Source organism: Tenrec ecaudatus, chromosome 5 (genome assembly GCF_050624435.1).
Source record: "Tenrec ecaudatus isolate mTenEca1 chromosome 5, mTenEca1.hap1, whole genome shotgun sequence".
NCBI classification, from domain to species: Eukaryota; Metazoa; Chordata; class Mammalia; order Afrosoricida; family Tenrecidae; genus Tenrec; species Tenrec ecaudatus.
Genome location: NC_134534.1, coordinates 93,257,970 through 93,275,913, shown reverse-complemented (window position 1 = coordinate 93,275,913; position 17,944 = coordinate 93,257,970). Strand labels below are relative to the sequence as shown.

The 17,944-nt window shown below is 43.3% G+C and overlaps 1 protein-coding gene across 1 annotated transcript in view; it reads left to right on the top strand.

The window, feature by feature from the left end:
• Positions 1-17,944, top strand: part of SYK (spleen associated tyrosine kinase) — a 77,714-nt gene that overhangs the window by 23,294 nt on the left and 36,476 nt on the right. The window contains exon 4 of the mRNA XM_075550860.1: positions 15,296-15,434. Coding sequence (XP_075406975.1) covers positions 15,296-15,434 — 139 coding nt within the window. The remainder of the gene's footprint in view (positions 1-15,295; positions 15,435-17,944) is intronic.

The following is a 17,944-nucleotide window of genomic DNA, read 5'->3' as shown; positions in this document are numbered from 1 at the left end:
ATGATGCTTAAGTTCCTTCATGAGATGCGAGGAATGATTGTGAGAAACAACAGAAATAATTGAAAAACTAGAAACATAAACAAAAGGTAATATCAGAAGATAAACAGTAAGAGACTAGGAGTAGCACAGTAAAAGACTTGAATAATAGAATGGTAGAAAAGGAAAACGGAACCATTGAGTTACACACAGTTACATTGACTACAAACAATGAGAGAAACAAACAAATAAACAAATGCAAAAGAATATGGAGATAGCCTAAAAATGATGTGGGGTACTGTAAAGAAAAACAACCTATATATCATTTGGCTCCTAGAGCAAGGAAACCCAAAAATTTTACAAATAAAATAGTACAAGAAATAATGCAGAAAAAATTCCCTAGGATCACAAAGGACAATACGCAATTATTCAAGAAGCTAAGAGAACATCAAATAGTATAGATATGAAAAGAAAAACACGAAACCATATCATATTGAAACTCTCCAATTTCAAGAATCCTGAATGTACCTGGGGGACTGGGGGCGGACAGGGAAGAGGCACCTACAAAATAAAAGCAATAGGGACAACCCAGGACTATTCTGCAAAAACTAGGCAGACAAGAAGACAATGGAGTGACATATATAACCACAATCCCCCCATCTTCTACTCCCCAACAAAACCCTTGCCAACCGAGGACCCTATATTCGATGAATTTATCCCACAAACATGAAGGAGAAATAAAGTATTCCCAGATGAGAAAAAACTAAAGGAATTTGTAAAAACAAGACTAGCATTACAAAAAATATTAGCAGGATCACTATATACAGAGAATGAACAGCAGCAGACAAACCTGAGAGCAACATAAGGGGAAAAATCATCCAGATAATAATACAATAAAAACAACATAGAAATAGAAGAAGAGCATAAACACCAACAAAATAACAAAACATAATAACAAATACATACAGCAAAATGACAGCAACAAATCCACATATACCAGATAATGACACTGAATGTCAATGGACTAAATGCACCAACCCAGAAACAGAGAATAACAGGCTAGATTAGAACAAGACCCATTTATATGCTGCCTACCAGAGACACACCATAAATTCAAAGACAAAAATAGACTAAAATCAAAGAATGAAGAAAATTTTACCAAACCAATGGCAACCAAAACAAGAAAAAATATGAGTGGCAATATTAATCTCTGGTAAAATAGACTCCAAGGCAAATAACATAATGAAAGAGAGGGGGAAAGTACATGATATGATGATTAAAGGAATAATAGACCAAGAAGACATGCTTAAAATAAACAAATGCCCTATTATACACCCTTTAAATACATAAACCCTACAAAATTGGAGAGAGAAATAGTAGGAGACTTCAATATACTACTCTCAAGAAAAGATAGATTATCAGGAAAGAAACTCATTAAAGTAACAGAAAACCTAAACAACACAATCAACCAGCTCAACCTTCTAGACCTACACAGAACACTTCACCAGACTACAACACAGTATACCTTCTCCAAAAATCACAATACACACTCTGAGATAGTCCATATCTTATGCCATAAATCAAGCCTAAATATATTTTAAAACATTGATAACCTATAATCCATTTTCTTATACCACAAGGTTGTAAAACTATAAATCAGCATTGGAAAGAGCATGAATATAGGGCCAAACACACAGAGACTGAACAACATATAACATAAAACAACTGAGTAATAGATTAAGAGATTAAGAAATACCTTGAAGCAATGACTATACAGACGTGCTTTATATAATTGATGTAAGTATATGTATGAACTGTGAAAAGAATTGTATGAGCCCCAATAAATTGTTAAAGTAAAAAAATATATATATATATTAAAATAAATAAAATAAAATTAAAGTTCCCCATTAAAAAAAAAAAGAAATACCTTGAAATAAATGAGAATGATAATACAACATACCAAAACATTTGGGACACAGCAAAAACCGTTTTCAGAAAGCAATTTATAGAAATCAACACACGCATGAAAAAAGAGGAGAGATCCAATGTTAACACCTTAGCATAACATCTCCAACAATTTGAACAAGAGGAATAAGAAAAACCCTCAACCAGCAAGAGAAAATAAAATACAAAGATCAGAACAGAAACAAATAAATTTAAAAACAGAAACATGGTGGGGGGAAAATTCAGACAAGAAGTTGTTTCTTTGAAAGGGTTAACACAGTGGACAGACCACTGGCAAACTTACGAAAGGAAAAGAAAACATCCAGAGATGAAAAAGAGACATGACAGCAGATCTAAATGAAAAAGCAACACACTACTGAAAAAGACTATACGCTAACAAGTTTAACAAGTTAGTAGAAATTGGAAAGTATCTATAAATACCCAATCTAGCCAAATTAGCACAGATGTAAAGAATTTAAACAGAACAACAACAGATAAGGTCATAAAAATTTTTCCAACCCAAAGAGCCCAGGACCAGATTACATCACCTGGAAAGTCTACCCAGTGTTCAGAGAAAGAGCTGTCAGTAATCCTACACACACTACTCCCAATATAGAGAGGACATCAAACCCCCAACTAATTTTTGAAAGGGAGGGTAACCCTGCCACCCAAACTAGGCAAAAACCCACAGAGAGCTAAGTACAGACCAGTATTCCTCATGAAAATAGATGCAAAAATTATCCACAAATTTCTGACAATAGAATCCAACAACTTATCAATAATAATAGTAATAACAGTAATAATAATCATAATTCACCACGATCAAGTGAGATTTGTACCAGGCATGCAAGTATGGTTTAACATTAGAAACAATTGTAACCCACCACATAAACAAGACAAAGAACAAAAAACATACGATCATCTCAATGGATGCAGAAAAGGCATTGGAATATATCCAGCACCATTTCTGATAAAAACACTGAACAAAGCAATAAGAAAGGGGAACTTCCTCAATAAAGGCCATAATGAAGCAACAGCCAACATCACGCTAAGTGGGGAACACTGGCAAACATTTTCCCTGAGAACACGATGCTCTCCATCACGAATCTTATTTAACAGCATACCAGAATCATTAGAAAACAAAAAGAAATCAAAGGAATACAATTGGGCAAAGAAGAAATGATGCTCTATTTGCTAATGATGTGATTTTATATTTAGAAAACTCCAAAGATGTCACAAAAAGATTCTTGGAAATAATTGAGGGATTTGGAGTAAAGTAGCAGGATAGAAGGTTAACAAGAAATCAGTTAGATTCGTGTGCATCAATGAAAAAGACATCATAATTCTGCTTTGTGAAGGCGCTTTCTTGAGCAGTTTGTCCAATCTTCATTCCTCATTGTTTACATTAAAAATATCCAGTTGCATAAGTTTTCAATCTATACAAGTCAGCAAACTATATATTTTGGTATAAAAGCTACCCTCTTTTTCTTAAATGTTTAAAATTCTATATCATTGGTTAAATTAATGATACTATCAATCGAACTACCATGTGCCTCTTGGGAATGATTTATAATAGTCTCTGATCCTGCTAAGAATGTTTCTAAATTGAACCAGGGTCATATATAAACTATAGATATATGGATGGATTTTGAGCTCACAATTAATCATAGCCCTAATCTCAGGACAATTGGTTCTTATACGATGACCCTGCTCAAGACCTGCCCTCATGAAGAGATCACTGAAGATATGGATGCTATAATAAAATGTGCTGAAAAATCTGATGGTGCTGTAATAGCAGAAAGGATAACATCTTAGGTCATAAAAGCGTGTCTTAAAACCTGCAGTTATCTAAATGAGGTGCTAGGTAAATCCACCCAGAAATACCCTAGCCTGAGTGACTCAAGGGTTACAGTTAATTTATTCCAAGACCAGAAGAAGGAATGGCATTAGAGTTTAATTCTGTGTACCTAGTTTGTAGAAGGCTATGTATGACAGTGAAAGCCCCACAATCCATTTTCAGGTCCATGTGGCTTATGCTTCTGGAGAACACCCTCTGAAGTTACTTACCAAGGATGCGCATAGCTTTGTCACGAGACAGAACGTGTTGCAAAGTGGACTGATGTTGGTGTAGTTGAAAGTTAACCCATCTTAAATTTATCCTAGTTTTTATTGTTTTCTGCTTTCTTTTTGATTGTGGTTTCCCTTTGTTTTGTTTTATTATGATTGAGAGGTTTTTTTGTATGATTTACTTTATATGAAATCCCAGATACATACATCTACAGAGACAGTAACTGTATTAATTTCTTAGGGTTATGGCAGGTAAGTTGGGGGACTATGGAGAGCTAATAACAACGAGTACACAAAAGAAGAAAATTAACTGTGGTGATTGATTACACAATTCTTTTTAATATGATTACATGAATCACATGTCAATAAAACTATTAATGTTTTTAAAAATATGAGTGTAGAATGGAAAGTTGATCGATGTCCTTAGGAGTTGCTGTAGTTGTGAACTGAGCGGCATCTCTTGGCACTCTCTGACAATGCTTTGCTGCCATTCGCCGGGTTTCCAGTATCTGATCATGTTCCTGTGCTGTCCATGAGGTTTTCTGTGGCCAATTCCTCTAAAGTAGACAGCCCACTCCTTCATCATAATCTGTTCTTAGTCTGGAAGCTCTGCTGAAACTTGTTTACATTAGTTGACCCTGTTTGTGTCTGAAGTACCAATGACAGCACCACATCAACCCACAAGTCATCACAGCACAACAAACGTAGAGACAAGTGGTGGGGAAAAAATCCCGTGTTACAATCGAATAGGGGTGGAGCATGGAAGAGAGCTCCTGGAGCTCTGTGCTCTACTGGGTAGTTAGGAACAGCTTCACTGAGAAGAGGCTCTTGAATACAAACCTGTAGCGGAGAGCAAGCCTTCACGATCTGGATTAGAGTCTCTGTCATGTCAGGAGCCACATGACAGAGGTGGTATCCGGGGCTCAAGGACATCATCGTCCCTGTGATCTCCTGTCCACACAGCACAGCTGGGACCACTCAGAGACCTGAAGGTTAGACTGAGTATTATATTTTTTACTGAGTATGTGGACAGTGTGGGCCTAAAGATTTCTTTCCTACTATTATTGTGATCACTATCCAGCCAGTAGGACTCCCAGACACAGGGATCTCCAGGCTCAGCTCCAGCTCCTGCCATATATTCCGTCTTCTTACACTAGGGTGCTTCATCCCTCAGTCCAAGGGAACTTCGGATGTAAGTTGCAGAAATCTTTGAGAGGCAAGTTTGAGGTAAAGTCCAGTTCACTTCCCTGGGTTTCCACATGGGATCCTTCTGATGTGGTCTTTAAAGGATGTTGTTCATCTCAAAAGGACAGTGTACAAAGTCCCAGTCGTCGAAAGAGCAGGACCTGGGTCACCAAGGGCTGGATAGAAACTGGGTCAAAAGTGTCCAGTTAGGAACATCAGTCATTCACTACCAGTGAGTCAGTTCCCACTTATGGTGACCCTATGGGACAGGTAGAACTACTGCTGTGAGTTTCTGAGACTGTCACTAACTGATAATGAAGAGTAGAAAGCCTCATCTTTCTCCCTCGGAGTGGCTGGTGGTTTCAAACTACTGACTTTGTGGTTATAAGCACAACACATAGCCACTAGAGCTCCTAGTCAGGAACTGTAGAATGGGCATAAGCTTCTCTTTGCTTCTATATAAATATTGATAGGCGGTTTTCCTGTTGGGACGTTGCTCCTCCCAGATTACCCATCAACAGTAATGTAACTGCCTTCTGAAAGACGTACACGACCCCTTGCCCCATCTTGACTCGAATTACTAGTAAGGCGTGCTTATCATTCGCATATAAGAGCCGGTTGATTTTGAGTGACCTTAGCACAATGCTGTCAGGTAGCAACTGAATGATATTTTCCTTCTTCCTCCTCTTGCAAAACTGACCCCAGTTGAGGTGAGGTCTCCTCTATCGAAGTGCTTTTTAAGATGTGCATACAATGGGAGTGACAGCTGGTCAGTTTGTGCTTAACGGGCCTTCTGCTTGTTGCTTTGAAACGGGATCAGGAGATTACGTGACTTGAGAGGCCTGGTTATACCACTGTTAATGAGTGCTGGAAGTTTTGCCCTGTCACCAACCCCCGTTGTTGGTGTAAATGGGGTCCAGTTACTTCAGAGTTTAGTCTGTGTACGTCAACAATTCATGTATTGCAGTCTGAAGTCAACCTGCTCTTGTATAATTTCCTTTTCTCAATATTTTAAATTCAAAAGTAGGTTCCAGATGATCTTCAGATGTTTGATAGAAGCATGGTGAAACATTTCTTTCAGTATTGAAGTATAATTAATATCGAAAGCTGGTTGTGAATTGAAAGCTGGTTGTGATACACAGTGCCTTTTATTTTAATTTTAATAGTCTTTAAACATTTTATACTTTATTTTATAGTCTGTAACTATTAATTTTCCAATGCTAAAAGTCCTTAGAAATTTAAATCACTCTCTCTCCCCAACCTTTTCCTCCCACCTTCCCTTTGTTCCTTCCTCCCTCTGTCTTCCTTCCTTTATTTCTCCTTCCTTCTCTATCTCTCTGTCTCTCTCGCTATCTCTCTCTCCCACTACCTCTTTCTTTTTCTTTACCTCTTCCTCCCACATCCATTCTTCTCCCTCCTTGTACCCCCTCCCTCTCTTGTCCCCACCCCCTTTTCATACTCACATTTCTTTTTGCTTCACACTCTCATGATCTTTTTGAACTTGATTTTGATTGACATTCCTCTGTGAAATCCTGAGTGCCATGTATTGGGAGTGTTTTCATTCAGAGTTGAAGAGGTTTTGTTTTGTTTAATTCTCTTCAGGTCTGTAGTTTAACGTGGGAATCTCTGGTTCAGTTGCCCACCCAGTCGCCTAAGATGCTGTCTCCGAAAGCTCAACAGTGCTATTACTTGTATTTCCCTGCAAACTAAACCCACTTTTTTTTGCTCTTGTTTGATGCTTGTTTTTCCTTGCTCAAGTGTCAACTCACCTATTTTTATATGTACATATAAATAGGGTGATATCGAGGGAGTATAAAGGATGGTCTTCCGGGCCAGGACGTGGCGCCTCACAAGCTACACCTAGAAAACACTCCTAAAGGCCAACGAACTGACCTTGAACTACTAGCAATTTTTCTTTTAATATTTGCTATGTTTTTGTTTAGTCTTTTTTAAATTTGTTTTGTTTTTTACCTTGTAAATTTTGTATGTTAGTGGCTTTTCTGCTTATCAGCGTGTCGATGTTGCTTCTGTCAAAGCCATGTTCTTATGTGCCACTTGGGCGCAGTCAAAGTCATATGCATTTGTATGCACATATTACTATGTCAGCAGGTCCACCTAGACAAGGTAGGCTGGACAAATAATGAGAGAAGAAAACAACAGGACCAACGGTCCTGGAGGGACATGAGAGCGTGGGAGGTAGGGGAAGGGAGGAGGTGTTGCCCAACACAGGGACAAGGGAACAGCGAGTGGTTCAAAACCAGAGGAGGGAGGGGAGGGGAGGACTGGCAGGGAGTGACCAAGAGCAAGGTAACTGGGGAGGAATTACTGAAACCAGAATGAAGGCTAAACATGGTAATGGGTCGGGAGGAAAGCGAAAGGAAATAGAGGAAAGGAGTAGGAGGCAAAGTGCATACAGAGAAGCCTAAATACAGACATGTACATATGTAAATATATTTATGATTATGGGGGCAATAGATTTATATGCATATATTTATAGGTGCAGTAGTAGGGTAGCAGATGGACATTGGGCCTCCTCATGCATAATCCCCCAATACAATAGCACCTCGCCCTGCTAAACAGTCATTGCAGGATACCCATCTTCCCGACATGATCACTGAAGACAGACGTGTGTGTAAGCAAATGTGGTGAAGAAAGCTGATGGTGCCCGGCTATCAAAAAGATATAGTGTCTGGGGTCTTAAAGGCTTGAAGGCAAATAAGCGTCCATCTAGCTCAGAAGCAACAAAGCCCACAGAGAAGAAGCACACGGCCTAAGCGAATACAAGGTGTTGAATGGACCATGTAGCAGACACCAAGGAACAAAAGCCATCATTGTGTGATCACCTTCCTCACTTAATCGCCGAAGACGAAAGTGTGCATAAGCAAGTGTGGTGAAGAAGGCTGATGGTGCCCGGCTACTGAGAGATATAGCGTCTGGGGACTTAAAGGCTTGAAAGCAAACAAGCGGCCATCTAGCCCAGAAGCAACAAAGCCCACACGGAAGCAGCACACCAACATAGGTGATCGTGAAGGGCAGAGGAGACCAGGTCTCCAACAACAAAGGTGGGGTGGTGGTGAGAATCACATCACCGTGAAACGGGGGGAGTGCATGATGGGGACCCAATGCCCATCTGTAGACAGCTGGACACCCCTTCCAGAGGGGTAGTGTGGAGGAGATGGGCCACTCAGGGTTCAGTGTAGCAACAATGAAACTCAAAATCTTCCTCTAGTTCCTGAACGCTTCCTCCCCTCCCAATCATCATGACCCCAATTCTACCTTGCCTTGCGGACCTGGTTATACCAGAGGATGTACAGCGGTGCAGTGGGGATCTGGAGGCACGGGGAATCTAGGACAGACGAACCCCTCAGGAGGCAAGGGGGGTGTAGAAAAGGAGAACCGATCTCGGAGATCTATGTGTAACCTCCTCTCTGGGAGATGGGCAATGGGGAGGCCAGTGAGGGGAGACGCCGGGGAGTGTAAGATAAGATATAATAATTATTTATAAACTATCAAGGGACCAGGGGTGGGATCGGGGAGGGAGAGGGATGGGGGGAAAAAAGGGAAACCGAGCTGATTCCAGGAACCCAAGTGGAAGGTGAATTATGAGAGTGACGAGTGCAACAAATGTATAAGGGTGCTTTGCTCAATTGATGTATGTACAGACTGTGATAAGAGCCTTATGAGCCCCAATAAAAAGATTAAAAATAAATAAATAGGGTGATATATGGGTTTTTTAAATGTACTTAAATTTTAAAAAGAACTTATGGGGTTTGCAACAATAGCAGTCCGCTGATCATTTTTGACCTGTTTGAAATAAAAGGTTCAAGCGCATTATGGATTCATCAGGAACCTCATGAGGGAGGAAAGAAGAAGCTTGGCCTACCCCCGCCCCCCTCATCAACTAACGTAGAAGGAGAGAAGCCGGAGGCATTTGTGATCAACTTTAAAAAATCCAACTGCAATGGAATGGATTCCAACCATACTACCCCAAAGGGCAGAGTAGAACTGCCCAAGGTGGGCTTCCCCAGCTGTAAACATCACAGGAGCAGAAAGCTTCATCTCTTCCCCCTGGAGTGGCTGGTGGGTTTGAACTGTTGACTTCTCAGTTAGCAGCCCAACATGTTACCCACTGAGCCATCAGGGCTTATGTGCAAAAGGACAGCTCGATGAAGCCCCAGGTTTGGACCATGTTCCTTACAGATCTCAGTTCCATTGTATGAGGCACACGTGCTTCCAGTTGGCTATGGTGCAAGGCAGACATCCCCAGGAAATTGCTTTTCTCATTGTGCTTCACGGAGAAGTAGAGCTGGCGTCTCATCTAAGTAGGGTTTTCAGCCCTTCACCAATCCCTCACTGCTTGACCTGTCTTTCCTGCTCCCCTCCCTAACTTCTTGAGAAACGGTGACTGGGGATCTGCTTCTGGCTGAGAACACAAAGGGCGCCTCCAGGACAGTTTCTAGAATTTGACACCCCAGCTGTGGTGGGGAGGGACAGGGTGACTGTGTCCCTCCCCTCATTTCTGTACGGCCCACCCTGTCCATAGTGCACACCCATCTTGTGCCCTCTGCCTATCCTTGGCCTTTCTACTGGTTTCAGGAATTGCTCCTCCTCGCTGCAAATGGATGGGAAGGGCCACTGGGCTGGCAGGTGCCTTGTATTTGTCTGCAGCACCGGGGATACGTCTTTCCTTCCATCCCCTTTGTTCCAGGAGGCAGGAGAAGGGTGAAGCGTGCAAAGAACGTTGGCACCAGTGAAGAGCAGGACTTGCTCACCAGAGACTCTACTCCTGACTCTGTTCCCCAGTGAGAGTTAGAACCGGCTTTCTCCTGTGCTCTCTACAGTGAAGGCAGCCATGCCCAGAAATCAGAGACTTGTTTAAGGCTAGCCAGCACACCTGCTCAGCATCTCGGGAGTTGACATTTAAAAAAACCATTTTATTAGGAGCTCATACAACTCTTATCATAATCCATACATATACATATATCAATTGTGTAAAGCACATCCGTACATTCTTTGCTCTAATCATCTTCAAAGCATTTGCTCTCCACTTAAGCCCTTTGCATCAGGTCCTCTTTTTTTTCCGCTCCCTCCCCGCTTCCCCCTCCCTCATGAGCCCTTGATAATTTATAGATTGTTATTTTGTCATATCTTGCCCTGTCCGGAGTCTCCCTTCCCTCCCCTCTCTGCCATCAGTCTCCCAGGGAGGAGGTCACATGTGGATCTTTGTAATCGGTTCCCCCTTTCCAACCCACTCACCCTCTACTTTCCCAGTATCGCCCCTCACACCCCTGGTCCTGAAGGTATCATCCACCCTGGATTCCCTGTGCCTCCAGCTCCTGTCTGCACCAGTGTACAACCTCTGCCCTATCCAGTCCTGCAAGGTAGAATTTGGATCATGGTAGTTGGGGGGAGGAAGCATCTAGGATCTGGGGGAAAGCTGTATTCTTCATTGGTACTACATCACACCCTGACTGACCCATCTCCTCTCCTAAACCCCTCTGTGAGGGGATCTCCAGTGGCCGACAAATGGGCTTTGGGTCTCCACTCTGCACTCCCCCCTTCATTCACTATGATATATATATTGCATGATGCCTTATACCTGGTCCCTTTGGCACCTTGTGATCGCACAGGCTGGTGTGCTTCTTCCATGTGAGCTTTGTTGCTTCTCAGCTAGATGGCTGCTTGTTCACCTTCAAGCCTTTAAGACCCCAGACATTATCTCTTTTGATAGTCGGGCACCATCAGCTTTCTTTGCCACATTTGCTTATGCACCTGTTTGTCTTCGGCGATCATATCATGGAGGTGTGCAGCCAATGATATGGCTTTTTGATGCCTGATAACTGATCCCTTCGGGATCACGTGATCACACAGGCTGGTGTGTTCTTCCATGTGGGCTTTGTTGCTTCTGAGATAGATGGCTGCTTGTTTATCTTCAAGCCTTTAAGACCCCAGACATTATCTCTTTTGATAGCCGGGCACCATCAGCTTTCTTCACCACATTTACTTGTTCACCCGCTTTGGCTTCAGCAGTTGTGTCGGAAGGGTGAGCATCGTAGAGTGCCAATTTAATAAAAGAAAATATTCATGCATTGAGGGAGTGCTTGAGTAGAGGCCCAAGGTCCTTCCGCCACCTTAATACTAAACCTATAAATATAGACACATAGATCTATTTCCCCATCCTCATATATATAATTGCATGTACATGTCTTTGTCTAGACCTCTATAAATGCCCTTTGACTCTTAGATCTTTCAAAACTAAGTCTGTAAATCTCCAAGAAAATCGCTGGGAAAGGATGGGATTTCCATGAGCATGGAGTCATGGCTAGTGCCAATGGTTAACAGACTCAGTTGCTCATCAGAAAGGTTGGAGAAGGCCCCCTAACAAAGATGTGGCAATTCACATCTTAAAAATCAGCCAGTGGAAACCCCCGGGAGCAGAGAACTACTTTGATAAAGAAGAAGCCACCATGAGTTACAAACAGAGGCCAGTGACCCCAGGGCGGAAGACAGAAACCCCAACAGCAGGTGCAATCTTGCCTTTGCCCTTTGCTGCTTCAGGCTGTCTGCAGGAGATGAGTGTTTGGTGAGTGAGCCCTGGCAGCGGAGTGTGCTCGGGTAACGGGAGACAGCACAGGCATGGGGAAATGCTGCAGGTCCCAAACAGTTTTTTTCCCCATCTATTGAAATAAAATAGCCCACCCAGGAACTGCCTGAAGCTAGCAGATACCTCACAGTTTCTGGCCGTTACTGTCACTCAGCCCTCTGGCCTTTGCCACCTACAGATGCTGAGCCTGTGGGTTTCCCTTCTCCGTCCTCATTTCCTGCCAGCTGTCACAGTGGCTGCTCAGACTGCAAGGCTATGGCTGGTCGTTGTTCCTGCCAGCTCTGTGTGGCCTCTGGGTTGGCACTGCTAGGCAGATCTGCTGCCGCCAGTGTCTGCGGGTTTGTACCAGGTGCTGAACTGGGCAAAGGGAAAGAGAAAATCTCCCACAATTTACTTACTCACTGTACAGAACTAAAGCCAAGTCAGTACTGACTCACAGTGACCCTATAAGTCAGAGGAGCACTGCCCCTTAGAGGCAGTTTTCCAGGAGTAGAAAGCCTCATCTTTCTTTCCAGGAGTAGAAAGCCTCATCTTTCTCCTGAGACGTGGCTGGTGGTTGCGAACTGCTGGCATTCACATAGCAGCCCAGTGTGCAACCGCCATGGCACTATGTCTCCTTATTCACTCTACAATCAGTGAACATTTAGGTTGTTTACAATGTTTTACCACAATGGGAAAAGCTACGACAAACATCCCAGGATCCTTTCTGAAATGCATAGTACGGAATGTTCGATTTTAATAGAGAATTCCAAATTGTTTACTAAACTGTGTGAACCTGTACTGACAGTGTATAAGGATTCCTATTCCCCATTTTCATCAGCACTTAGTATTATTTAGCCTTTTTAACATTTCCCAATGTGGAGCACATGCTGTGATTTTACTTTGCATTTCTCTTATTTCTAAGGAGATCCACTGCACCATCTCTGTCTTTCTCCCTGGAACATCTTTGAACCCTTTAGATGGAGTCATAGAGATTAGAAATCAATTCAGAAAGCGTTTATTATATCCATGACCTCGAGGTAGAGGAGATGAGGCACTCTGAACCAAGGAGAAGGATGTGCTGTTTGGTTTATGGGCATTGATCTCATTTTCCAAAAATCGATTCTTTTACCGACTCTTCAATTGTCAACAGTCATTTTCCGACATTCCTCATTATAACAATAGTAAAAAAGTCTACATCCATCACCATAAAGCCAGGTAAAAACCCTTGCACTGTGAGTCCTTTCTGAGTCCCAAGTCCTTGATTCCTCCCATCTCAGCCCTCTCCCCAGTCTTAGATGCAAATGAAGTTGAAAGGGGGAGGCGGGGAGAGAGATCTCAGACCACAAGCCTGTGAGAAGGTGTCAGATGGGTGCAGAAAAGACATGCAGCGCTCACTTTGCTGCAGCTTCTTAGGCCTGCGGTTTTTTTCTATGTGTGTCCGGGTGCTGGACCCAGTGTCCAGAGGAGCAGTGGTCCAAATGGGTGGCCATGGAGAACAAGAAAGAACTCCACATGGATCAGAATCGGATGATTTCCCTCCTGGCCACAGATCCTAACCCTATGGCTTCATAAATCATAAGCTACCCTGCCTTTTCCAAATACAAAGGTCACAGCTTAGAGATGAGCGAGCTCCAGATGATGACTGCAGGAAGTGAGCAGCCCCCCGGGGCTGACTCAAAATGACTACTGAAGACAGGGACATTGGGTCGCTTCTGTTTCCCATGATGTTGACTGTCGGCAAATGACCTACTCATTGGAACGTAACTGTGTTGTTAGGTGATGAGTAGATGGCTGTGAATACGAGTAAATTCTTAATACTCTGATGTTTGTGTAGTTCTTTGTCTTTCTCAATTATTCTGTCTGTTCGGCACTACTGTCATAAAATAGGTAGAGTAAGTGAAAACAGTCCCATGTTATAAAATGTTTCCTGTGACTCAGGGCCCCTCAATATGTATATATGCTAATATATTCGCTTCTCTGTGTTACTTTGCTCATTTACTTATTTATCTGGGGGTTACCGCCCACCAACTGGCTTTAATCAACCATGTGACTGTGAGAAGGGTAAGTAATAGCTCAGGGGACTGGGGACCCCGTATGCTTAGGAACAAAGGGCTGTTTTCACAGTGGAGATGGCTCCAGAAGCAGGTTCCAGTAGCCAAAGCCACGGAGGCTCTGGGTGTGTGTTCTTCTACTTGATCAGCCTCCTTGAGTATGGTGCAGAGAGGGAATCCGGTCCATCACACAGCCACGCATGCCCTGAAAAACATTTATGAGTAAAGTTCCAACCTCACATACCACATTTCAGCTCCCAAATTAATCTTGGGTTTCTATTTTGAGATGCATTGACATGACAGGGAACATAGGCAGAGCCAAGTCTCATTACAAAACTTATCTTTATTAAATGCCATAGCAATGGGCATGACCTGCACCCAGAAAGAGGCATCAGAAATTTCCCTAAATTTCTGACGTCTTGGCACCTCTATACACAGTGTGTTTCAGCCATTGCTTGGCAGTTCTAGGCCTCAGTTCCTCTACTTTAGAACACCTGGAGGCTTTCTGGAACCATTGTAGTTCATACTTTCGCCTATGTAATGATCCTAATGGTTTCAATCACTGAAAGGGGAAAACGAAACTGGGGGTGGTGATGGCTTTGTCAGTAAATCAAGTGGGGGGTTGCTCATGTCTTTGTGGCCTGCATGTGGACAGCTATCTCCCTGAAGGCTATTTGCCCTCTCTTACATCTCCAGGAAACCGGAAGTCATCCTTCCTTTGCATTGCAACATAGGCATCTGCTTGTCACCCCAGTCTCAGCTCATCAGGATATTGGGAGGACAGGTACCTCACAGCCATCATGCAAACAGGAGCCTGGTAGACTAGCCAGGACGGTTTCCTTTGGGGTTTGTCGGTTGTCCCCTTGACCTGCTGGGTGATACAGATAGTTAACATGCTTGGCTGCCAAACAAAAGACTGGAACTTCAAGTCCACCAGAGACGCCTAGGTCGAAAACGTACTGATCTACTTCTGAAAAATAAGCTATTGAAAACGTTGTGGAGCACAGATCTGCTCGGACACACATGAGGCTGGAATCCTCCACTTTTCTCACAAGGCATGTCTCGCCAGCACCCCCCTCCCCCATCCCCCAGCCAGGCATAATCTGAGAGCTTGACCCAAACACAGAATCCACGATGAAAGAAAGGTGGGGCTGGAAAGGCTCCACAGACTTCCCTGTCCCACTCGTTGGGGGATCCTGAGCTGTGTTACTCATGCCATCGCCTCAGGGCAATGACACTGCTGCTCTGAGTGAACTGAGAGAGGAGGGGACTCATGTCCCATCCCATCCCACCCTGCCTTTCCTGATGGCCACTAGGGCTCACAGTCATCCTTTGCCTGACAATGGGCCGGGCTTTCCCAGGCACACTGGATAGGGCCCAGCCCAGATGCTAGACTCGCCTTGGAGCAGAGAACAGCGGGGTTTCTTCATGGGCTCCTTTCCCCTCAAGTGGCAACGCAGTGGCGATCTGACTGTTTTTCTTCCAGGATCCGTGCCCGAGACAACAATGGGTCCTTCGCGCTCTGCCTGCTGCACGAGGGGAAGGTCCTGCACTACCGCATTGATAAAGACAAAACCGGCAAACTCTCCATCCCCGACGGGAAGAAGTTCGACACACTTTGGCAGGTAGAAGCCAATCCCGTCAGTACCTGGGCGAGTTGCCCGTCTGGTGGGGAGGCCCCTGGGACACGCGAGGCTCGTTCTCTCCCGGACGCAGAGCTGAACGGTGCCCGCCCGAGCCTGTTAGAGATGCAGTCTTGGCTGCTGCCTCATACCTGCTGCGTCCGAATCTGCCTTTTCCACATCCCCTCGGCGTTTCTGAGCACTGCTGGGCGGGAAGTGCTCGTCCAGGGAATCATCACATTAGGTGGAAGTCTTCTGGTGTTCGTCCTAACCCATGCAGTTCCCATCGCCACCTACCACACATCGTGTCCACGATTCAGAAAGCCTGGAGCAATGGCTTTCTAGTTTGGCCTTTAGGAGACTGGAAACATCCCCCACCCCATCCTCAACCCAAGATACTCTCCCGGAACCCAGAACGGCCTTTAGACAAATACATGCAAAATCCACGCAAAAGTGGTCAGGGAAATACATGTGGAGATGGCTAGTTCGACAGTTTTCTGATTTGTGAGAGGCTGAAGTAGATAGAAAATAGCAGGTGCTATTCTTACTGCAAACGGAGACCCTCTCTATGGAAATTAAGGACATTTAGTAAGTCAATACCCCTAGTATAAAAAGAGTTTGTCCTGGATGCAAACCCAAACAGCTAACAATTTAAGTACCAATACGATGTTCATTACTGCTTTCATCAGTCTCTCCAGAAAAGCCAAACTCAGTGCCATCGAGTCAATGATGACTCATAGTGACCTCTTGTGACTTTCTGAGATGGTAACTGTCTTTATGGGTGTAGAAAGCCCAGCCTTTCTTCTGAGGAGCTGCTTGTGGTTTTGAACGGCCAACCATGGGACTGCAGCCCAACGAGTAACCACTACACCTAATTCTTGTCCAATTTTAAGTCATCATCTCATTGCCTGGCAAGGAAGGAAAGGACAAGAACAGTGCTAAAGAAGTCACTTCAGTGACCCGCAGTCAGGGAGAAGCCAGAGGATTCAGATGTCCCCGGGTGGAAAGTGTGCTGAGCTTTTGTGTTCTATGTTCACACCTAAGCTAGTTAGGCTCACACCTGGCATAAATCGCTAAGGAAAGGATGCAGCTCAAAGCCCCATGTTTCTGTTGTGGTTGCTGTTTCTCATTGAGACCACTGGTCTTCATTGCCTTTCAAATACTTAAAGTAATAACAACCTAATCTTGTTTGGTTTCTAAAGATTCCGTTGAAAAACAAACCCCAAATGTTTGGCCTTTGAATACTGGCTATTACATTGTACTTAGACATGGTAGCATAACTTTGCCTGCTTTGTGACTCATTTACACTGGCCTCATATGAATCATAGGCTTTGCTTTATTTTAAGGGTATTTATCTAAAAATATTTAATATTGTGTATACTCATGGCCCAAGTTAAATCAAGGAGATTTTTAAGTAATGTTACCTTCTGATAGTAATTTCACATCAAAATCTTCCCCTCCTGAGGAAATCATGTAGAGGTGTATTTAAAGCACCTGGAGTATTGTAGCCAGCTCTATACCCAATGCTGGAAGGCACCAGGCCATATCACTAATAAATGGCTAACAGTATCTATTTCTACTGAAGACCCACTGTGTTCTCACAAATTACAAAGCCTGCCACAGTAGTCCCAAACATCTCAAATTGTTGGAACATTACTTCTCAAGGCCCTTGTCCAATTTTATTATTTCCTCTTCCATATTATAGTATTCAAGCCTAATGAAATATTTCTCATAAGTGTTCTAGATATCATCTGTAGAAAAGTTCATGGGAAATACATTATATTTCAATATATATTTCATTGTAAGGAGCCTGTGGACACTGCCTCGACACTGGGATATCTAATACTATTTTATTGAGAGTTAGTAATTGATAGATTATTCTTTAATTTAGAGCAGGGCACAGTAATCAAGTGTAAAGACCAACTCAGGCTCATAGGCTATTTCTATGTAGTCCTTGAAAAGAGGGTTGTTGTTTTTGTTTTAATTTTAAAAACACACATATATATGTATATATATTTATAAAAGGCTGTTTGAAACCCAAACATCAAGCAAGAAAGAGTATGCAACAGAGACTGCATGGTCTCCGAAGGCTAAATGATCACTGGCTGGCCTATTTCAAAAGGAGCCCTGTTCTTTGTGCAGTGGTTAAGCACTCAGCTGCTGATGGAAGGAATTATCAGAGGTTGCATCCCTCAGCCATCCCACAGGGAAAAAGACATGGTGATCTGCTCCCATAAAGATCACAGCTTTGGAAGGCCTATGGGACCATGATAATCTGTCCTACAGGGTTGCTGTAACTTGGCGTTGGCTTGATGTCAATGGGTTTTAGCAGGACCCTTTACAGAAAACACTTTCCAATTCGTTCTCTGTTGGTGCAGTGAATAAGTGCCCACCTAAGTGAGAGGTTGGTAATTAGAAATGCATTACAGTCGCTTGTGTAAAGAGTTCCAGCCTTGGAAGCTGTGTGAGGCAATTCTACTCCACCCTAAAGGGTTGTTATGAGTTGTTATCAA